The 22,914-nt window shown below is 46.9% G+C and overlaps 2 protein-coding genes across 9 annotated transcripts in view; both read left to right on the plus strand.

The window, feature by feature from the left end:
- The window catches only part of LOC139359673 (uncharacterized), a 106,823-nt gene extending 87,807 nt beyond the window's left edge, over positions 1-19,016 (plus strand). Inside the window, exon 3 of one of the 2 annotated variants that reach the window (XR_011615960.1) lies at positions 1,727-7,221. Coding sequence is in view for 1 of the 2 variants with exons in the window: in XM_071083503.1 (XP_070939604.1) it covers positions 10,901-10,930 (30 nt within the window). In the remaining variant the exon portion in view is untranslated. Of the gene's footprint in view, positions 1-1,726; positions 7,222-10,900 lie in introns of those variants that run through there. The other variant, XM_071083503.1, reaches the window with a different exon arrangement.
- Positions 1-22,914, plus strand: part of LOC105469042 (archaelysin family metallopeptidase 2) — a 51,063-nt gene that overhangs the window by 20,094 nt on the left and 8,055 nt on the right. Inside the window, exons 1-3 of one of the 7 annotated variants that reach the window (XM_011719596.3) lie at positions 20,798-20,919; positions 21,444-21,539; positions 21,850-21,934. The gene's annotated coding sequence lies outside the window, so the exon portion shown is untranslated. Of the gene's footprint in view, positions 1-20,797; positions 20,920-21,039; positions 21,540-21,846; positions 21,935-22,914 lie in introns of those variants that run through there. The other 6 variants (XM_011719595.3, XM_011719597.3, XM_011719600.3 and 3 more) reach the window with 6 other exon arrangements.

Raw genomic sequence — 22,914 nt, forward strand, 5'->3', positions numbered from 1 at the left:
CCAACTGTCAGGAAAAGTCAAATGTCCCTCAAAATGTTAGGAATCTGTGCCTTCCAACCAGCCAGGTTTCTCCGGGTCGAAAGCAAGGACATGTCCAGTTCTAACACAGGCAGGAACACTTCCTGTTGGGGAGTGAGCCGGAATTTCCTGGGAGGACCCCAGGTTTCTGGATCCTGGGTGGGTGTGGGGACAGGCACCCAGGCTGAAGGGCTCGCCTGTGTCTGTTCAGCCACGGCTGTGCTTCCCCAGAGAGGAAACATCATGCGGAGCTGCGTTTGAGGTGGGGGTGTCAGTGCCATGGAATCAGGGCTACCTCTACTGCACAGAGCACCGTGACGTCCCCTACCTTCCAGGCAATAGCAAAAACCAGAAGAGTCAGGCGGTAGCGAAAAGGGAGAGTGGAGCGGAGGGAGAGAGGGATAGAGGCCAAAAAACACCCCATGAGGCAGCAAGGGCAGCTGCCAAGGCTTCAGTTAACCCGGGACAGAAGCAGGACTCGCCACCCGGCCACAGAGGCTGGAGGGCTGCAGAAGGGCGCACATGCGAAGGGACTGACTTCAGGGCGTTGGATGGAGTATAGGGCAGGGACAGATGCTGGGCACTGAAGACAGCACAAGCTCTGATGGGGCCGGGAGGGGCCAGGATACTACACACACAGGGCCAGCAGGCCAGCACACGCGGAAGCAGCAGTGCAGGCGTCCCGCTGCGGATGTAGGCTGCTTGGGGTAGTGGTAGGTCAGTGTAGCAAGCAGGAGGAGCAGGTGGAATTGTGAATGCCAGGCCAAGGCAGCATATGGGCCAGGCTGATTGAAGGCTGGGCCTATGCCTGGTTCATCTTGGGCTCCCCAGCCCCTAGCACATAATAATAGATGCTCAATAAATGCTTGCCAACAGATGGACTTTGCCTCTAGGTCACTGGGAAACAGTGAAGCTGTCTCCACAGGGGTGACCCAAATGAAAGCAGTGAAAGGAATGCTGGAGTGGCCAGAGAGGCTGGCTGGAGAAGGCCCATGAGGCTTCCGCAGCCTCCCGAGGAGGGGAGGCAAGGGCAGGGCTGAGGAGGGGACAGAGGATGGAGAGAGCCTTGTCCCTAGGAAGCATTTTGCCGATGGGCAGTCAGGGTAGGAGTGGATCCCAGGGGCCTGGGCTGTGGCCCAGCCTCGCCATGAATTCACCATGTGACCCCAGCAAGTCACCCCCTCTCTCTAGGGCTCAGCTCCATCTCTGTGCGTCTGAGAAGTCAGATGGGAAGTTTCCCTTTCGGTCAGACTGTGATGCTGAGATTTGGTGACTGATGTAAAGCGTGGGTGGGGTGGCGTCAGGAAAGGGAAGGAGCACCAAGGATCAAAGATAGTTCTGAGGAGGATAGTGGAGAAAATGATGTGGCTGTGGGCAGAAATAGGAAGTCTCAGGATGGGGAGCTGAGCTTGGGCAGGAAAGATGACGTATGGACGGCTAGGGGAGCTTGGAGGAGACGAGGGCCCAACTCCACAGCAAACAGGCAGTGGAAGCGAAAAGGACAGCCAACTGGAACATGCCCCCTGCAACTGGGTGTGATAGGCTGAAATGTCTCCCTCCCCAAAATATATCCACCCCCTGATCCCCAGAACCTGTGAATACAAGGGTCTTTGCAGATGTGATTAAGTGAGGGTCTTGACATGGAAGGAGATTATCCTGGACTACATGGGTGGACCCTAAATACAGTTCTTTTATTTTCATTTTGTAGAGACGGGGTCTTACCATGTTGCCCAGCATGATCTTGAATTCCTGGCCCCAAGTGATCCTCCCGCCTCAGCCTCCCAAGGCACTGGGATTACAGGTGTGAGCCACTGCATCTGGCCAATGCAGGTGTCTCTGTAAGAGGGAGACAGAGGGACATTAGACACACCGAGGAGAAGGCCGTGTGAAGATGGAGCAGAGAGAGATTTGAAGATGCTGGCCTTGAAGACTGGAGTGATGCAGCCACGAGCCAAGGAATGCTGCTGGCCACCAGAAGCTGGAAGAGACCAGAAACGGATTCTCCCCTGAAGCCCGCAGCCAGTGCACAGCTGAGCAGTATGGAGTTTAGACTTCTGGCCTCCAGAACTGTGAGAGAGTAATTTCTGTTGTGTAAGCTACCGAGGGTTTGTGGTAATGCCAGCAGTCATTGGAAGTGCATACACTGGCCATCCCACAAATCCCGGGCTCTGAACTCACAGCCAGGTCCCTACCCGGGCTCCAGGTTAAGTGCTTTGCATGTGTTGCCTCTTACTCCTCCAATGAGCGAGAGGGGAGGACCCATTAGTATCCCCACTTCCCAGAGGAGGAAAACGAGGTGTCGAGAAGTCAGATCACCTTCCGAAGGTCACGGAGCAGGTCTGTGACAGAGGCTGATTCTCACTGAGACGGGTGTGATGCCAGGGGGAACACTTCACCATTCTGCCACTCTGTCCCCCAGCTATGAACATAGATTCCTAAAAACGTTATGTACACAAGGGTTCGAGTTCTGGTAAAGGAATTAGGGCCTCCCTCTCTCGGTACCTGAAGTCATAAAAGTTATTACGTATAACAACAGCATTTCAAAATCCCAACTCAGCCACGGGGTGATGGCAGGTTAGTTTGCGCTCCTCCCTCCTAACCCTGCTGTGCCACAGGACAGCACACTGGGACCCTAAGAAGTGGCGGCTTGCTCCAAGTCTTAAGGCTGGTCCCCTGATGTTAGAGCCAGAATCAGAAGCCAGTTCAGAATCTCCCCACCCAGCACACAGAGTACATTGTCGGAGTAAATCAGGCAGCTGAAATGTGGAAAGAAATGGGGGCTTGGTCACATGATCCTTGCTATTGAAGACAGTCCCAAGACCACAGTTCAGAATTCAACTATAAAATCAAATGTACTTTCCAAACACATGCATGATGCCTGCCCTCCACCAGAGGTGGAAGGTGGTCAGGCAAGCCAGACTGGGTGCCACCTAGGTCGCTGGAGATCAGGGGAGGACACTTGACCAGAACAGGTCCATTGCCTGACGGGTGGCCCATGAGGACTCCCTCCAATGGGGCAAAGTATTGAATCCACCAGACTGGCTCCCTGCAGTGGGCTGGACAATTTGTAGAGGACCGGACAGCAGAGAAAGAGACACAGGGGTGAAGGGGCAGGAGAAAGCACCCTGTCGCCAGAGCAGCCTCGCATCCTGGCAGCTTTCCCTCCTCACTCTTCATCCTGAAGGAAGCCTCCCTGGGTTCTCCATTCTAACCACGGAAGAGTTGGCCTCTCACGTAGCTCTTAAGGCACAAAACAGAGTCAAATGTACACAGTAGGCATGTTTTCTCCCAGTCCTTTTGCTTGGCATCTTTGCATTCAGATTCCTGCATTTTTGATTCCTTTGTGAAGTGATACACTTACGAATGCCTTACTGGATTAATTTTGCTGCCTGTCCTTCGGGCCAGTCGGATTTGCCAGGGTTTGTTCTCCTCACGGGTCCAGGAGGGCTCCTGGGTGAGCCAGCTTCAGGCGGAGACCACAGCACGTCCCCTTTTTCATACTCCAAAAGCCAAAAGAAGATGGGGTTGGGGCAAGGCAATCTGGGACCCCATTTTCTTTCTATTAATCTTGCCTGAATTATGTGTTGAAAAATGAATGTTAAGACTGGGCACAGTGGCTCATGCTGTAATCCCAGCACTTTGGGAGGCCAAGGTGGGCCGATCATTTGAGGCCAGGAGTTCAAGACCAGCCTGGCCAACACGGTGAAATTTCATCTCTACTGAAAAATACAAAAATGAGCTGGGCATGGCGGTGGGCACCTGTAATCCCAGCTACTTGGAGGCTGAGGCTAGGACCCGGGAGGCGGAGATTGCAGTGAGCCGAGGTCACACCACTGCACTCCAGCCTGGGCAACAGAGTGTGAGACTCTGTCTCAAAAAAAGAAAACAAAAAAGAGAAAAGAAAAGAATGTTAAAGCCCTCACCACTGAGGAATGTTTAATATCTGCCTGAACACAATGCTAACTTTAAAAAATAGCTATTGCTCTTTGGCTTGAGTCACAGAGGGAAAAAGAAAAAAAAATTAAAATAAACCGCTATTGTGTGTTTTCCTGTAGTAAAAATAGAGGAGAGCTGAATTCTGTTGGGCATGGAGTTAATAATAATTTACACCTGTGGTGCTCAGCCAACCACATGGTTGGGGAGCTGGTGAATTTTACCTACAGATCCTATTAATATAAGGTGAACTTCTCCATTTCCACCCTCCCACTTCAACCACCATCAACTCGACTCCTCTCTCAGGGAACTTTTAGCTCCACTATCACTGCAGGGTGGCAAAGGTGATACCACAGCCTGAGAATTTCACACACTGGTTTCCAGTTTTCGTTTTTTTTGTTTTTTGTTTTTTTGAGACAGAGTATCACCCTTCACCCAGGCTGGAGTGCAGTGGTTCCATCCTGGCTCACTGCAATCTCCACCTCCCAAGTTCAAGCTATTCTCTTGCCTCAGCCTCCCGAGTAGCCGGGATTACAGGTGCACACCACCACACCCGGCTGATTTTTGTATTTTTCTTTTTTAGTGGAAACGGGGTTTCACCATGTTAGCCAGGCTGGTCTCGAACTCCCAACCTCAGGTGATCCACCCGCCTCGGCCTCCCAAAATGCTGGGATTACAGGTGTGAGCCACCACGCCCAGCCTGGTTTCCAGTTTCTTTGGGGGGAAATTGCCAAAGCAAAACCCAAATGAAACAAAGGATGATAGAGAAAGAGGAAAGAAGGAAGGCAAAGAAAAGGGAGTGAAAAAGAAGTAGATAAAAATAAAAATAGCCGCCCCTCAGCCTGGGCGACATAGGAAGACCCCAACTCTAAGTAAATTTTTAAAAATTCACCAGATGTTGTCGCACGCACCTGTAGTCCTAACTCCTCGGGAGGCTGAGACTGGAAGATCACTTGAGCCCAGGAGGCTGCAGTGAGCTATGATTGCATCACTGTACACCAGCCTGGGCAACCGAGTGAGACCCTGTCTCTAGGGGAGGGAAAAAAAAAGCTACCCCCAATTCCTATCCCATGCCTGGCACTGTAGCGGTTTCTGCATTTGATGTTTAACAACAAACTGAAACTGCCGCATAGGTGTTACAGGTAAGGCAAGCAACACCCAGAGAGGCTGGATTTGCCTAAGGCCACACAGCTTAGTAAACACAGAAGCCTGGATCTGAATCCAAGTCCCTCTTAGGCTAAAGCCCATGCTCTTGTTTACTGGTCACAGAAGCACCCTAGTCTCATTCCTTAAAGAATCTCACAAAATAAAAGAAAAAAGCAGCACAGCAAGTTTCTAGAAAATCCATTAGCAGGCATGGTAGCTCATGTCTGTAATCCCAGCACTTTAGGAGGCTGAGGCTGGTGGATCACCTGAGGTCAGGAGTTTGAGACCAGTCTGGCCAACATGGCAAAACCCCTTCTCTACTGAAAACAGAGAAATTACCAGCCTGGCCAACATAATCCAGCCTGGCCAACATGGTGAAACTTCATCTCTACTAAAAATACAAAAATTAGCTGGGCCTGGTGGTGCACGCCTGTAATCCCAGCTACTCGGGAGGCCAGGGCTAGAGAATCACTTGAAACCAGGAGGCAGAAGTTGCAGTGAGCTGAAATCATGCCACTGCACTCCAGCCTGGGTGACAGAGTGAGACTCTGTCTCAAAACAAACAAACAAACAAAAAAATTAGCCAGGCATGGTGGCAGGCACCTGTAATCCCAGCTACTCGGGAGGCTGAAGCAGGAGAATTGCTTGAAACCTGGAGGCGGAGGTTGCAGTGAGCTGAGATCGCACCACTGCACTCCAGCCTGGGCAACAAGAGTGCAACTCTCTCTCGAAAGAAAAAAAAAAAGAAAAGAAATGGTCTTCCCATGCCTCCTGGGAGTGAAGGTGCTAATCTGTGAACCTATGTCCCCAGCCCTCTGAGGGTGACGATTCAATACAAAGCCACTGGTGTTTTTCTACATCATTCTCTCTATGAGCTTGGATGTTATGAGGCTTTTCTTTCTTTTTTTTTTCTTTCCTTTCCTTTTCTCTTTCTTTCTTTCCTTCTTTCTTTCTTTTCTTCTTCTTTCTTTTTCTTTCTTTCTCTCTTTCTTTCTTTCTCTTTCTTCTTTCTTTCTCTCTCTCTCTTTCTTTCCTCTCTCTTTCTCTCTCTTTCTTTCCCTTTTTTTTTTTTTTGTTTTATTGAGACGGAGTCTCACTCTGTCGCCCAGACTGGACTGCAGTGGCGCAATCTCGGCTCACTGCAAGCTCCTCCTCCCGGGTTCACGCCGTTCTCCTGCCTTAGCCTCCCGAGTAGATGGGACTACAGGCACCCGCCACCACGCCCAGCTAATTTTTTGTATTTTTAGTAGAGACGGAGTTTCACGGTGTTAGCCAGGATGATCTCCATCTCCTGACCTTGTGATCCGCTTGCCTCGGCTTCCCAAAGTGCTGGGATTACAGGCATGAGCCACCACGCCCGGCCTCTTTCTTTCTTTCTTTTGAGACAGGGTCTTGCTCTGTTGCCCAGGCTGGGGTGCAGTGGCATGATCTTGGCTTACTGCAGCCTCAATCTCCTGGGCCCAGGTAATCCTCCCATCTCAGCCTCCTGAGTAGCTGGGACCACAGGTGCACACCACCACACCTGCTTAAGCTGATCCATTCTTGCTGTGCTGGGTCACCCCCAGGTGACACTCAATGTCAATAAGTCGTGTTTTATTCCAATAACTACACTTTGTTTTTCTGGATCAGTACTACAGCAAATGGCAGATTCCATTTCTTCAGGGTATAAATGTATAATAAGAACAAGTAGCAGTTGGGCTCAGTGGCTCACACCTGTAATCCCAGCACTTTGGGAGGCTGAAGCAGGCAGATCATCTGAGGTCAGGAGTTCAAGACCAGCCTGACCAACATGGAGAAACCCTGTCTCTACTAAAAATACAAAATTAGCTGGGCGTGGTGGCGCACTCTGGGAGGCTGAGGCGGCTGGATCACTGGATCACTGGAGTCCAGGAGCTCAAGACCAGCCTGGGCAACTTAGCAAGACTCCATCTCTAAAAAAAAAATTAAGATTAACCAGGTGTGGTGGCACATGCCTGTAGTCCCAGCTATGTGGGAGGCTGGGGTGAAAGGATCACCTGAGCCCGGGAGGTCAAGGCTGCAGTGAGCTGTGAGTGCACAGCCTGGGCAACAGAATGTGACTTTGTCTCTAAAAAAAAAAAAAAAAAAAAACAAAAAAAACAAAAACCAAAACAAAACAAATCACTGCATTATTTTCATAAAAGCATATGTATCTTATGGGCCAGGTGGAGTGGCTCATGCCTCTAATCCCAGCACTTTGGAAGGCCAAGGTGGGGGGATTGCTTGAGCTCAGGAACTCAAGACCAGCCTGGGTAATACAGTGAGACAGCGATACTACAGTTCAAAACAACAATAAAAAAATGAGCTGGGCATGGTGGCACACACCTATAGTCTTAGCTACTCGGAGGGCTGAGGCGGAAGGACTGCTTGAGCCGAGGTCAAGGCTAAAGTGAGCCCTGATTGTGTCACTGTACTTCACCCTGAGTGACACAGTGATACCCGGTCTCAAAAAAAAAAAAAAAAAAGTAAAAAACATAGCTAGGTAGATAGATAGATGTGTCTGCAAATCATTCCTAGGAGCAGCCCAGGCCTAGAGAGTTAAACCACCCATAGTGACTCACATCAACAGGCCCTTTTGTCAGCGGGCATTTCCATAATTAGAACTTGTGACCAACATGTCCAACCACGAGGATATATGACAAGTACTTGTCTCCAGCACTGGTTTCTTAGCACAAAAAGAACCTGTTAAATGTCAGGGCTTTGTGTTTTTGCCTTTGGGCTTTTGCCATGCCTGGTTATTGGGCACCTTCTGGTCATAACCAGTTAGTTGAAAGGAGCTGTTCCCATGTCTGCTTTAATTCTCTCATTAACCCTGGGGGCCAGAGGTTCTTACTGTCCATACCCCTGGATAAACACACTGAGTCCCAGGGAGGTAAAGTGCCTTGGCCGGGGCCACCCAGGAGCCGGTGGTGCCTCAGTTGAACCCAAGGCCACGGACCGTGGAGTTCACACCCTCTCACTGTGGCACATGGGCCTGAGCCTCAGGAACACTGGAAAGTAGGTTGGCTTCCCCCTCACGGAGCCCCTACCCGGGACAGCCGCAATCCCTCAGGGCCCCTCTAGGTGCCTGCTTGGCTGACTGGGCAGCCCGGAGAGAACCAGGAAAGCAAGAGGAGAGTTTCCAGGAGGACAGAACACTGGTGCTATCAGGTGCCAGGAGCAGCGTGTGCCACACACGGTCCTGCTCTGCTGTGGCTTTGTGTCTTTGGTACGTGCTGTGCCCTCAGCCTGGGCTGCCCTGGACTGGCTGTCCCTACCCCTCCAAGACTTAGCCCAAAATCTTACTTTTTTTTTTTTTTTTTGAGATAGGGTCTCATTTAGTCCACCAGGCTGGAATGCAGTGGCACAATCTTGGCTTACTGCAACCTCCACCTCCCAGGCTCAAGCAATTCTCCTGCCTCAGGCTCTCGAGTAGCTGGGATTCTAGGTGCCCATCACCATGCCCAGCTAATTTTTGTATTTTAAGCAGAGATGGGTTTTGTTATGTTGGCCAGATTGGTCTCAAACTCCTGACCTCAGGTGATCCATCTGCCTCGGCCTCCCAAAGTGCTGGGATTACAGGCGTGAGCCACTGCATCTGGTTTCCAAAATATTACTCTTTTCCCCAGAATGGAAATACAATTATTATTCAAAATATAAGAGTAATCTTAAAAAATAAAAAATGTAAGTTTTAAAACTCTTTATATATACATGTAAATTTATATGCACATTATATATATCAAATGTGTGAATATGTATTTTTGTATTTATAAACACTTAAACTAAAATATGTAAATTTATGTATAAAATTATAACATATGAACATATTATACTATGTATACATTTTGTAACCCTCATTTTCACTGACTACAAAATAAATGTATTTTATATGGTAAATATAGATTTACATAATTTTTTCAAGGTAAATAGTTAAAAAAGTATAAAACTAGTAAATGCTCATTGCAAAATAAATATTGCTAAAAAATATCAAGAAGAAAGTAAACAGCACAAAAAGCCCTCCTTCTAAAGACAACCATTATTAACATTTTGGCAAACTTCCTTTTTTTTTTTTTTTTTGAGATGGAGTCTCACTCTATTGCCCAGGCTGGAGCGCAGTGGGGAGATCTCAGCTCACTGCAACTTTCACCTCCCAGGCTCAAGTGATTCTCCTGCCTCAGCCTTCTGAGTAGCTGGGATTACAGGCACCCACCACCACATCCAGCTTATATATACATATATATATATATATATATATTTAGCAGAGACGGAGTTTCACCATGTTGGCCAGGCTGGTCTCAAACTCCTGACCTCAAATGATCCGCCCACTTCAGCCTCCCAAAGTGTTGGGATTATAGGCATGAGTCACTGCACATGGCCCAAACATCCCTTTTTTTTTTTTGAGATGGAGTCTCGCTCTGACGCTCAGGCTGGAGTGCAGTGGCGTGATCTCGGCTCACTGCCAACTCCGCCTCTTGGGTTCACAGCATTCTCCTGCCTCAGCCTCCCGAGTAGCTGGGACTACAGGCACCCGCCACCACACCTGGCTAATTTTTTGTATTTTTAGTGGAGATGGGGTTTCGCCATGTTAGCCAGGATGATCTCGATCTCCTGACCTCGTGATTCGCCTGCCTCGGCCTCCCAAAGTGCTGGGATTACAGGCGTGAACCACCATGTGCTGCCGAAAACATTCTTTTTTACACACATACACAACCATATTTTTATATAAATAGTTTCAAATTATATATACACTGTTTGGGAACTTTTTAAAAATTTTCAGCAAGATCTTGTGGACATCCTTCCATGATAATATGCATAGCATGAGATTGTTCTTTTTCATGACTACATAATATTTTATTGTGAGAGCATAACTTTATTGAATTTATTTATAAACACTAGTGGTGAAAATCCATTTTTCAACTATTCAGAATTAAAAACAACACCGTGATGAGCCATCTTTATATCTGGATTATTTCTGGAATAAGAAATAAATGGACTGAAAAATTAGAATGTACAATTCCAGAGGTCCCACGTTGTCAAATTTTGTTGAAAAATGTGCACCACAAAAAGTCTAAAAGTTCAGCCAAGTTTCACTTGGGTCATTTCTGGGCAAAAGGACCAGGCATGATTTTGTTTTTCTTCCTATTCTTCTGTCCTCCTCAGCTTTTCTATTCTAAGTGTGTCCTTCGTTATGCTGATGCAAATTGGCATTTTTACATTGCACAAGAATATATGCTTGTAATCCACGCAAGTGTTGCCTCTGACGACACTCTCTTTCCAGTTCCTCCTGCATGACACTTGCTCTCATCATCTGCTACAGGGGAGGGACCTGCTAGCCCTGTGCCTAAGTTAGCACCAGCAGGAACCCACAGGTGTTCAGTGGGGAGCTGCTGACTGCCTTGGAGAAGTGAATTGGAGACAAGTTGTTAATGGCTCCTGGTCCTAGGGTAACCCCCTCGGCTGGCACCTGCATTTAGCGCAGCAGTGAGCCAAGCTGTTTCCAGCTTGTGGGAAAGAAGCCTCGAGGGGTCCTCAAGGGCAAGAAGGCCTTTCCCAGCTCAGTCCAATCAGATACCCGCTGTGGCTGTGCTTCTTCTGGCCACAGGTCCCTGTCTTTGTTGGTTCCCTGCACTGACCTGGCCAAAAGGAAGCTGCTTGCTTCTGGGCAGCAGCTTCCCCTCCCCCAGGAAGTCTAAAAGGACACAGAGGACGTCTTCAGTATTTCCGTAGAGGTCACAAGTGAAGCGGGTCGCTGTTTTATGTTTGGTTGGTGCTGAGACACTTCCTCTTTCATTTACATCTTATTCAGGCCACCTCCTCCATCCCCCTTGAAGACTGAAAAAGGGGAACTCGAAAGAAAAACTGAAAATTTCAGACCAAGCTACAGCGCGGGAGACCATGCTGTCATCCTGAAGCAGAGGCTGGGGACACCACCAAGAGGATCACAGCATCCTCCAGGGTTCACTGATGCCACTGACCTAGGCTTTCTTTTTCTTTTCTTTTCTTTTTCTTTTCTTTTTTTTTTTTTTTGAGACAGAGTCTCGCTGTGTCGCCCAGGCTGGAGTGCAGTGGCCAGATCTCAGCTCACTGCAAGCTCTGCCTCCTGGGTTTACGCCATTCTCCTGCCTCAGCCTCCCGAGTAGCTAGGACTACAGGCGCCTGCCACCGCGCCCAGCTAGTTTTTTTGTATTTTTTAGTAGAGACGGGGTTTCACCAGGTTAGCCAGGATGGTCTCGATCTCCTGACCTGGCGATTCGCCCGTCTCGGCCTCCCAAAGTGCTGGGATTACAGGCTTGAGCCACCGCGCCCGGCTCTTTTTTTTTTTTTTTTTGTAATAGAGATCAGAGTCTCGCTAGGTTGCCCAGGTTGATCTCAAACTCCTGAGCTCAAGCAATCCTCCCACCTCAGCCTTCTAAAGTGCTGGGATTACAGGCTTGAGTCACTATACTGGGCCTGACCAGGAACTTTCTTCCTCCCCTCATTCGAACTTTCTTAGCTCCCACTCAAGTCTTCCTAAATGCTACGTGGTATCCTTGGGACTCCTAATTCCTATTTTTTCAGGAAGTGAAATTATATTCTTAGAATAAAAACCAAAATCTGCTTTTGCTCAATTCTTTGACTTTACCGTATTTATATGCCATATATATATAGAGAGAGTGCATATAGATATACACACACATATATACATACACATACACACACACACACACACACACACACATCAGATTGTGGTAGCTTTTGGAAACTCTCTGAGGCACAGAAAATAAGTTGCCTGACAAGACATCAAAGAATTGCAAAAGAGGTCACAGCCCCAAAGGTCTTACTGACTGCTTTGTGATTTGTAGCATGACAACTGAAAAGCATCTATTGGCTTCAGTAAATAGAAGTTGAATCATAACATTTGTTCCAGGAAACAGTAACTGAAGTCGCAAATCATAAATAATAAAGCATGAAAAATCTTATTTTAACCTAATGGACTAAAAGATTTCTTGCTGTTTTCATTTCTGCTAATGGTCTCTCTCCCTTGGCACTGCCAGAGCTGGCCCATTAAAGGTGAATCAGGCCTCAGTTTGCAGGCAGGACGTGGTCCAAAAGATCATTTGTAAGTTGGTTGTTTGGACTGAAGAATGTGTTTTCCCCTAGAAACCATTTTTCTCAGGGTGACTGGGTTCTCAGGGTCGCTTGCACAGTGCTGTTCAACTTCTACTGAAGCTGAGCTCTGGGTCTTTGAGGGCAGGTTCTCTGCAGTGCAGGAGGGAGAAATCAGGTCACCTGCTGCTGCTTTGCATAGAGCCCTGGCTCTGAGCACAATTTAAGCATAAGTTTTCTTTTCTACGTTCTCAACTCCCTTTTGGTGTCCAGGTCCAGGGCCCTAGTCCCTGGATTGCAGCATCCTCTCCTAATGTGCTTTACCCACCTCTGGGCTGCTTGCCTGTTGAGGGGGGCCTGGGACCCCACATTACCCACTTATTCCTGCTTCCTGACCAATCAGACTTCCATTTCCTCAGGGCGGTTGATATCAGCTAAGGGCCAGGGGGGAAAGCAAAAGGAACAGATATGAATTCACACTAGTAGGTGAATCATGGAGAACCTCTTAACCCTTAATACCTTCTCGTGTTAAAAAGAATTAGTTGTGGGACTTGAGAGTCCTTGTCGGGCAGTATGGGTCAGGGATGAACAAGGAGACTAAGGATTCATTTTCACGCACACATTAGTGGGACTCAGGCTCTTTACTGCACCTGCTTCCAGAACACTGGCAGTCAGTCAGGAAACGATCCTACTCTGGGAAAAAATGGGATGGTCACAGAGAAGAAACTTTCAGGTTCAGACACTGGGGAGACTCCCCTCAGTGAATAAGCTGGTTCTGTGCCAGATCGCCTCTGAGAATAAGCCACCTTCATGCACACAGAACCGCCCCCACCAATTTTTTGTGCCTCATAATGAAATCTTAACAGATAGCCAAAGATTACCAGATGTTTATGGAAAGATCTAATATGAAACAAAAAGACCAAAACAGAGGAAACAACAGAACAAATCTTCAAAAGTAGTATAGTTACTATCTATAGAGAAATAAGAAAAGACATTTATCCATGAAATGACAGGACGTATTTTAGACTGTTTGGGATGCTATAACAAAATATGATAAACTGGGTGGTTTATAAACAACAGAAATTTATTTCTCATGGTTCTAGGGACTGGAATACAAGATCAAGGGGCTGATTTGGTGTCTGGAGAGGGCTTGCTTTCTGGTTCAGAGACAGTGTCTTCTTGCAGTGGCCTCACATGGTGGAAAGGGTGAGCTGGCTCCGTTAGGTCTCTTTTATAAAGGCACTAATACTATTCATAAGGGTTCCATTCTCATGACCTGATCACCTCCCAAAGGTTCCCATCTACAAATACTATCACATTGGGGGTTACGTCTCAACACGTAAATTTTGGGGGGACACAGACATTCAAACCATAGCAGGGTACAAAATAAAATAATCATAACAAGAAAGGGATTTTGGTTATGAAAAAGCAGAAGTTGAAAGTAAGTATTCAAAAGAAAGGATAGAAAATAATTGATAAAGGCTGGGCGTGATGGCTCACATCTATAATCCCAGCACTTTGGGAAGCCAAGATGGGTAGATCACGAGGTCAGGAGTTCGAGATCACTCGCCAAGATGGTGAAACCCTGTTTCTACTAAAAATACAAAAAAAAAATTAACTGGGTGTGGTGGTGGGAGCCTGTAATCCCAGCTACTAGGGAGGCCGAGGCAGATAATTGGTTGAACCTGGGAGGTGGAGGTTGCAGTTGCAGTGAGTTGAGATTGCACCACTGCACTCCAGCCTGGGCGACAGAGTGAAACTCTGTTTCAAAAAAAAAAAGAAAGAAAGAAAGAAAGAAAGAAAAAGAAAAGAAAATAATTGATAAAAACTTCAGAACATAGTACAAAAAGATGGAAAAATGTGAGAGATAAGAAAATTTGTGGATCTATTCTGAAAGTCCAACATCCAGCAAGAATGGAGGGAAGGAAATAATAATAAAAAAATAATACCAGAAAATTTATCAGAATGAAAGGATAAGGGTCTCAGTATCAAAGGGACTGCTAAGTGAGCCACAAAATGAATGGGAAGAAAGGCTCAGGCTATAAGGCACATCTTTATAACCCTTCAGAACTCTAAGGATAAAAACGAGATCCTAAAATCTTCCTAAAAATAACAGATAACATACAAAGGACTAGGAATCAAAATGGTATTGAACTTCTCAGTAGCAACATTGGAAGTCAGAAGAAACTGGAGCAAACTACTTATAACTCTGACAGGAAGTGATCTGCAATCCAGAATTCCACACCAACCCAGCTAAATTCTCAGTCAGGTATGAGGGCAGAATAAAAGCATTTTTAGATGTCAAAGATCTCAAAATATTTATCTCTATGTACCTTTATTCCAGAAGGTTCTGGGGATGTGCTACTGAAACCAAAGGAGTAAGCCAGGAAAGAGGAAGACACAGAATTTAATAATTTAAGAAACAGGGGATCCAACAGAGCAAAGTGTAGTTGCAGTCCTAGGAACAGCTATGCAGTAGGCCCACAGACGGCCAGTACAGATAGGAACGGGGAGATGAAGGTACTCAGAAAAAAAATGTAACCAGTGTGCATGGGCCATGAAGAGAAGCATTAGAAAACAAAGAACCAGAGAATGATAAAAAAATGAGGCACATGCATATTATACAGTTTTTTTAAAGAAAATAAATAACAGAAATCAAATGATGATTAAGTCCAGGCAAAAATAAAAAGGTTCTACAAGAAAGAAAGCACAGTCATAGTACACTACTTGGCTCTGGAGTGCACAATGTTTGTATAATCATCACAATGTAAACAGCACCCACCAGATTCAACCAAAATTTGTGATATAATCACAAGAGGAATGAGAGGTGGAAAGTATGATGTATGAGAGTTAAGTCCTAATCTCTCATGGCAATAAACTAACAAATGCTACCTAAAATTAAAAGATCAAGAAATCTCGCTATACACACATTGTTGAGAAACACTGAGATAAATACCAGAAAAAACAGCCAAGGAGTTGAGAACAGTAGCCTCTAGGAAGTTGACCTATGGTGTGGGGACTATTACTTTTCATTACAATGCTTTTAGTACTTCTTAGCCTTCAAAAATGTGTACTTGGAATATTTTCATACATATAGTAATTTTATTATTATTTATTTATTTGTTGAGACCTAGTGTTGCTCTATCACCCAGGCTGAAATGCAGTAGCGTGATCTCAGATCACTGCAACCTCTGCCTCCCAGGTTCAAGTGATTCTCCTGCCTCAGCCTCCCAAGTAGCTAGGACTACAGGTGTGCACCACCACACTTGGGTAATTTTTTCTTTTTTTTTTTTTAAGCAGAGACAGGAGTTTGCCACGTTGGCCAGGCTGGTCTTGAACTCCTGACCTAAGTGATCTGTCTGCCTCGGCCTCCCAAAGTGCTGAGACTACAGGCGTGAGCCACCCGTACCCGGTCCATATAGTAATTTTAAAATAAAGTCAACAAATTAGGAAGACAAAGGATGGCTTGATTGTTAATCTAAGTGAATCTCTAGTTAGTGGTGTGTTGGTGTGAGTAAAATTCAGAAACTATAGGAAAAACAGATTGAGGAGCAGTTGAAAGGGTAGGCAGAAAGAGGCAGGGAACCACCTAGAAAGCATGGAGAAGCTGTTATGCCCAAGGATCATTTGTATATTTAGGAATGCCTAAAATTAGTACATTACTGACTTGTTAAATTGCTTTCTGACTGTAAAAGTAATAATACTTATTGTAGGAAGTTTGGAAAAGGCAAATTAACAAGTAAAATGGGAGAGAGAAAGAGAAATCAAAACCACTAAATATCTCATTATTCATAGATTATTACTTATCAGCACTTTTTTTTTCTTTCTTTCTTGTTTTTTTTTTTTTGACACCAAGTGAGTGTAGTGGTGCGATCTTGGCTCACTGCAACCTCCGCCTCCCAGGTTCAAGTGATTCTCATGCCTCAACCTCCTGAGTAGCTGGGATTACAGGCTTGTGCTGCCATGTCCAGCCAATTTTTGTATTTTTTAGTAGAGATGGGGATTTGCCTTGTTGGCCAGGCAGATCTCGAGCCCCCGACCTCAGATGATCTGCCCCCCTCAGCTTCCCAACGTTCTGGGGTTACAGTCATGAGCCACCGTGCCTGGTCAAGCACATCTTTTTAAAACAAAAATCAGATTACAATGTATAGGCCAGGCAAGGTGGCTCACGCCTGTAATTCCAGCACTTCAGAAGGTGGAGGCATGCAGATGGCTTGAGCCCAGAAGTTCAACACCAAAACACGCCTGGGCAACATGGTGAAATCCCCTCTCTATGAAAAATATAAAACATTAGCCAGGTGTGATGGTGCATACCTGTAATCCCAGCTACTTGGGAGGCTGAGGTGGGAAGATCACCTGATCCTGAGAGGTCCAGGCTGCAGTGAGGTGTGATCACACTACTCTACTCCAGCCTGGGTGACAGAGTGAGGCCCTGTCTCAAAAAAAAAATTACAATGTGTAAACATTTCTATGTCACACTTTATTTCCTCTTAGCATTTCTCTAGGTCACTGTTGTCTTTGATAAATGATTTTTTTTTTTTTTTTTTTTGAGACAGTCTCCCTCTGTTGACCAGGCTGGAGTGCAGTGGTGTGACCATGGCTCACTGCAACCTCCGTCTCCCAGGTTCAAGCAATTCTCCTGCCTCAGCTTCCTGAGTAGCTGGAACTACAAGCATGTGTCACCACGCCTGGCTAATTGTTGTATTTTTAGTAGAGATGGGGTTTTGCCATGTTGGCCAGGCTGGTCTCAAACTCCTGACCTCAGGTGATCAGCCTGCCTCGGCCTCCTAAAGTGCTGGGATTACAGGCATGAGCCACTGTGCCGAGCTGAGAAATGATTTTAAATAGGTGTTTAGTATTCTAACATAAGAATGTACATGTAATTTATGGTCTATGATTAATAATTTATGCTTTTCCAGCCTCCAATAGCTGGATATTTTGATTGTTTCTAATTTTCATAATTATAAATAATATTTTGGTGACTGTCCTTAACCATAAGTCTGTGAGGTCTCTTATTGGGTCAATGGGTATGAACATTTTAAAAGCTATTAATACTCCATGTCGGGTTGTTCACCAGAAAGATTGGACCTGTTTATACACAGTTCCGCCAGCACAGTCTACCATCATTGGACATTATCATCAAATACAACTTTTGAGTAACCACGTTAATGTATCACACAATTAAAAAAAGATCAAGGTTGGGGGCAAATTCGTAAAATGGAATGCAAACAAAAATAAATGAACCGAACTGTATTTCATGTTAATAACAATACTACACTGAAGGGTAGAATTGGGAGGGGGAAGAACTAACCCAGGTAGGTAACTTGAACACAGTATTTTAATATATATCCTCTGGCAGTAAAGAACCTTAAATACATACTAATTGGTAGAGTTGTTTTCCTGCAGTGCTATGGATTAGGAATTCTGAAATTATTTTTAGTACATATTCTAGTACACAGCAAATAAATAAATAAATTGTGAATAACAGGAGCCAGGTTTCTCTCTACTGGCGAAGGACATCATACGTATGGAAAAATGGAAGGTTAGAATGAACGAACTCTGTGGTGTCAGGCTGGACTGGAATTAGAAATGTCAGTATGGACTCATGTTTTAGTTGTACTGTGGCTACTTATGAAAATGTGCTTGATTTTTGGGAATATACTCTGAGGTATTTTGGAGTGCGGGACATCATGTTTGCAATTTACTTTTTTTTGGAGACAGTCTTGCTCTGTTGCCCAGGCTGGAGTGCAGTGACGTGATCTCAGCTCACTGCAACCTCCGCTTCCTGGGTTCAAGCGATGCTCCTGCCTCAGCCTCCCAAGTAGCTGGGATTAGACATGCAATGCCACGCCCCACTAATTTTTGTATTTTTAGTAGAGATGGGGTTTCACTATTTTGGCCTGGCTGGTCTCAAACTCCTGACCTCAAGTGATCAACCCACCTCAGCCTCCCAAAGTGTTGGGATTACAGGTGTGAGCCACCAGCCCAGCCTGCAATTTACTCTCAAATAGTTCAGGAAAAAAATGCGCATTTACATATGGAGACGGAGATGAAGACACAGAAAGAATGAGATTGATAAAGAAATGAGGTAAAATGTTAAGTACTGGGGAATCTGGGTGAAAAGAATGTAGGGATTCTTTATACTATTTTTGCCACTTTTCTGTTAGCTTGAAATTATTTCAAAATAATGTTTGGCCAAATTAGCAGCTAAGAAAAAATTATTAGAGTGGTTTTCATTTTACTTCATTCGTGTGTTCAGTAAAGTTGAACACATGGATGTTAATGGACCATTCGGGTTATATGGTTCATATTTTTTGCTCATTTTTATGTCATGGTGTTTATCTTTTCTGTGTTGATTTGTAAAAGCTATTTTTAAACCCTTCATCTGCCATATATGTTACATTTCTTTCCTGCTTTCTGCCACCTTCTAATGTTATTACCAACTTTCTTTTCCAACCTTGGACCACTGGCATATTCACTCATTTCTAAACATTAGAACTTGTAGTGCTCTTTGAAATGTAGCCAGCCTATGGTTCATTCTGCAACTGCATATTAGTTAACAGGCAAAAATATCTTAGTAAGGGAGAGTCTTTTTCTTCTAATGAAAACAACAACAACAACAACAACAAAATCTAACCCGCCCCCACCACGCACTAAGGTGTTTATTTATTTTTTTGAACAGGGTCTCACTCTGTTGCCCGGGTTGCGGTAATGTGAATCACGGCTCACTGCAGCCTCGACCTCCCAGGCTCAATCCATCCTTCCACCTCAGCCTCCCGAGTAGCTGTAGTTGAGACTACAGGCATGTGTCACTACACCTGGCCTTTTTTTTTTTTTTTTTCAGAGACCGGGCATGGTGGCGGGCGCCTGTACTCCCAGCTACTTGCGAGGCTGACGCAGGAGAACGGCATGAACCCAGGAGGCGGAGCTTGCAGTGAGCCGAGATAGTGCCACTGCACTCCAGCCTGGGCGACAGAGTGAGACCGCGTCTCAAAAAAAAAAAAAAAAAAGAAAGAAAGAAATTAGCCGGGCGTGGTGGTGCGTGCCTGTAATCCCAGCTACTCGGGAGACTGAGGCATGAGAATCGCTTGAACCCAGGAGGCAGAGGTTGCAGTGAGCCGAGATCCCACCACTGCACTCCAGCCTGGGTGACAGAGCGAGACTTCGTGTCAAATAATAATAATAATAAAGATGGGCTGTAATTGTCTCCGTTTTACAAACTAATGAAGAGATGAAAAAGAGGTCAAGTTAACTGGTACAAGTCCCACGCTAGTAATTGAGGGTTTTGGGATTCAAGCACAGACCAACCACCTTTGCCCCTACGCTATGCTACCTCAGGCAGTCGGGAGATAGGCGCCCAGTCAAAAGGCACATGTAAGAAAAACTGAAGCAGGAGTGGTGCGTCAGTATTCTCAATTTCAAACTTTGAGAACAGTCATGTCCTCTAAGGAGAGCCAACAAGGGGTTACAAGTGCTGAGGTCATCAAGAACATGTGTCTGTCTTTACTTGAGACTGGGAAGGAAAATTAGGATGAGGAAAATCCAGAGAATGGTAAAATGGCCTGACTTGAATAAGAACTGAGACAGGGCTCGGTGGCTCACATCTGTAATTCTAGCACCGTGGGAGACCGAGGCGGGTGGATCACCTGAGTTCACGAGTTCGAGACCATCCTGGGCAAGTGTGAAAATCCGTCTTTATTGGTGGGGGGGAGGGAGGGAAAGTCAGGCACGGTGGCCCATGCCTGTAATCCCAGCACTTTGGGAGGCAAAGGCGGGCGGATCACTTGAGGTCAGGAGTTCGAGACCAGCCTGGCCAACATGGTGAAACCCCGTCTCTACTAAAAATACAAAAATTAGCAGGACGTGATAGCGGGCACCTGTAGTTCCAGCTACTGGGGAGGCTGAGGCAGGAGAATCGCTTGAACCCAGGAAGCAAGAGTTGCAGTGAGCCGAGATTGTGCCACTGCACTCCAGCTTGAGCGACAGAGCGAGACAACGTCTCCAAAAAACAAAAACAAAAACAAAAACAAAAAAAGTCAGAAAAAAGAAAAAGAAAATGGCGAGGCCCAGAGAGACTGAACTTCCCACCCGAAGCCACAGAGCTAGCTCAGCCCTAATGCCGGCCCCGCGGTGCCTTTCCGAACTCACGGCCTCCCCTCGGTATCCGGGTTTCGGCCTTGGAGCGCCAGGAACGCCACGAGGACGCACCCCACGCTTGCGCGTCTAGGTTCCAGCCCCCGCGGCTCCCAACAAAAAAAGAAGGGAAACTCCTGCGGGTGACGGCCCCGGGGAACGCCGCGGCTCTACGTCAACCTGTGGCGGCCACCGACTCATTTGGGGCCACGCTGGTTGCATTCGTCACGCCGGGGACGTCTCTCAAACCCTTCCATACCGGCGACACGGGCGCGTCTGTGTCTCTCGATAACTGGGTCGCGGAGCCCCCGCGAGGGCAGGCGAGGAACTGGCGACTGTGGGGACGAACAGCTGGGGCTTGTAGTCCCCTCGCGACCCTCTATTCCGGAAGAGGCCGGGAGCGGCCGCTGACCTCCTGCTCTGCGCCTGCCCAGGCGGCCGCGCGCTCAGCGGCGTGGCGCGGCGCAGGCGTGTCGTGAGTGGGGCGGGGCCCACAGGGCGTGCGCGACGGAGCGGCGCGGTGCGTGGCGCGAAGGGGCGTGGCGCCAGTGTTGCGTGGCGTAGTGCGAAGAGACGCGGTGCGCCAGCGCGTGAGGGCTGTCGCGGGTGGGTTGTGTCGAGGCCTGTTGAGTTAGGGCGGTTCGCGGGTGCTGTCAGAGTTGGCCCGGGGCCCCTAGGCAGGGCAGTCGGGTCGTAGAGGCGGGGGCCAGTCGCGGTCAGTGGAGAGGGATGAGGATGTAGGAGGGGCGGACGTAGCGGAAGCCGGGGGACCGCTGGGGCGGAGTGCCTCTAGGGCGCAAGGGAGGCCTTTCCCGTGGCTCCTGGGGAAGAAGAGGCGAAGCGAGAGTCCCCGGGGAACCCCCACTCCACCCCCAGCCGGAGACTGGGTTGTGCCTGCACAGACCAGAGCCCACAGTGCAAGTTGCTATAGGCCACCAGCCAGGGTGGCCAACTCCTCCCGGTTTGCCTGGGATGTTCTGGTTTTGGGACCAAAGCATCCCAGGCCTCCAGCCCACTGCAGTGACCGAATTCTCCGCCCCCTGCCTGTCTTCTCCCGCAGCTTCCCTAGATTAAGCTTGGGAGGCAAGAGGAGGCCTCCTGACCTTTCATACTGCCTTTTTAATATTAAGATGAAGGCACACTCCACAACTTTTTTCCGGCCAGGCCCAGACATGTCCGTCCTTGTAAGATAAAAGCTTCCGTGGGAGCCTTCCTTCTTAATCAAGGTAGGTAGACTACGGGAAGGTGCATCTTGTTTTGTATTTTGTCCTGTAGAAGTCAGATTTCCGCCCAGTTGTGTGGGAGTGAGGATGAGCCTATGCTTATATCAGAGCTTGAGTGCAGAGACATTTGATCTGGAAATTCAGCCAGCCTCTTCAACCCCAGAATTCAGAGGTTCAATCAGAACAGACATTAGCTTAAGTTTTCCCATCAGTCGTCTATCATTAAACTGGCCAAATCTAGATAATTAGAAAATATGACAGAGGTGATCCGGACAGATGTTCAGTTTTTTCCCCCCTTGTCTAATTCAAAAAGCCTCGTGGTGGAACATCGGACCCTTCAAGAGGAAGGATGAAAGCTCTACATAGGAACACGATGTGAATGGAAGAAACCTGTCATTGTGAGTCTGGCTTTTGATTAGTCATCTGATGTCTTCCCTAATGTGACATGACTTTGAGGCTGTAAACTGAGAGCTGTAGCTTCCCAGCCTGCAGTTAAATTGCAGAAATGATAGGGCTTACATTAGTTTTGTTTTTATTTGATGTTGAAGATCTTTGAGTCACATTAGAAACGGTGAGTATTTTTCATGTGGCACTAATTAGTTAATTCATAATATTATTTTTTGAGTCTCTATTGCCCAGGCTGGAGTGCAGTGGCACAATCACGGCTCACTGCAGCCTCGACCTCCTGGGCTCAGATGATCCTCCCACCTTACCTCGCAAGTAGCTGGGACTACAAGTGCACACCACCACGCCCGGCTAGTTTTTTTGTAGATGTGGGGTTTTGCCATGATGTCCAGGCTGATTTCAGACTCCTAGGCTCAAGCAGTCCTTCTGCCTTGGCCTCTCAGAGTGCTGGGATTATAAGCGTGAGCCACTATGCCAGGCCAATATTATTATTCCCCAAAAGAAGGAAATAGGGTGTGAGGTCCTGCTCCTATGGTCACCATGAGGTTTTTTTGTTTGTTTGTTTTGGACTCTTGCCCAGGCTGGAGTGCAGTGGCACAATCATGGCTCACTGCAACCTCAGCCTCCCTGGTAGCTAGGACCACAGGTGTGCACCACTATGCCCAGGGAATTTTTAAACTTTTTGTAGAGATAGGGTCTTACTGTGTTACCCGAGCTGTTCTCAAACTCCTGGCCTCAAGCAATCCTCCTATCCCAAAGTGCTGAAGTTACAGGCATGAGCCACCACACCTGGCCACCACTAGTTTTTGTAATGGGAGCAGGTTCCTTATGAGATAGAGGAATGGATTTCATGATTGTCTTTTTAATTTCTTAGCTCCCCAAGAAATTGATTGGACATGAGGAAACCACTCTTAAATGTGACCACTCTAAAGCATTATCAGTCAGTCATTTCACTCTAGGGAGAAATCAGAGC

This window comes from Macaca nemestrina, chromosome 17, assembly GCF_043159975.1.
Source record: "Macaca nemestrina isolate mMacNem1 chromosome 17, mMacNem.hap1, whole genome shotgun sequence".
NCBI lineage: Eukaryota > Metazoa > Chordata > Mammalia > Primates > Cercopithecidae > Macaca > Macaca nemestrina.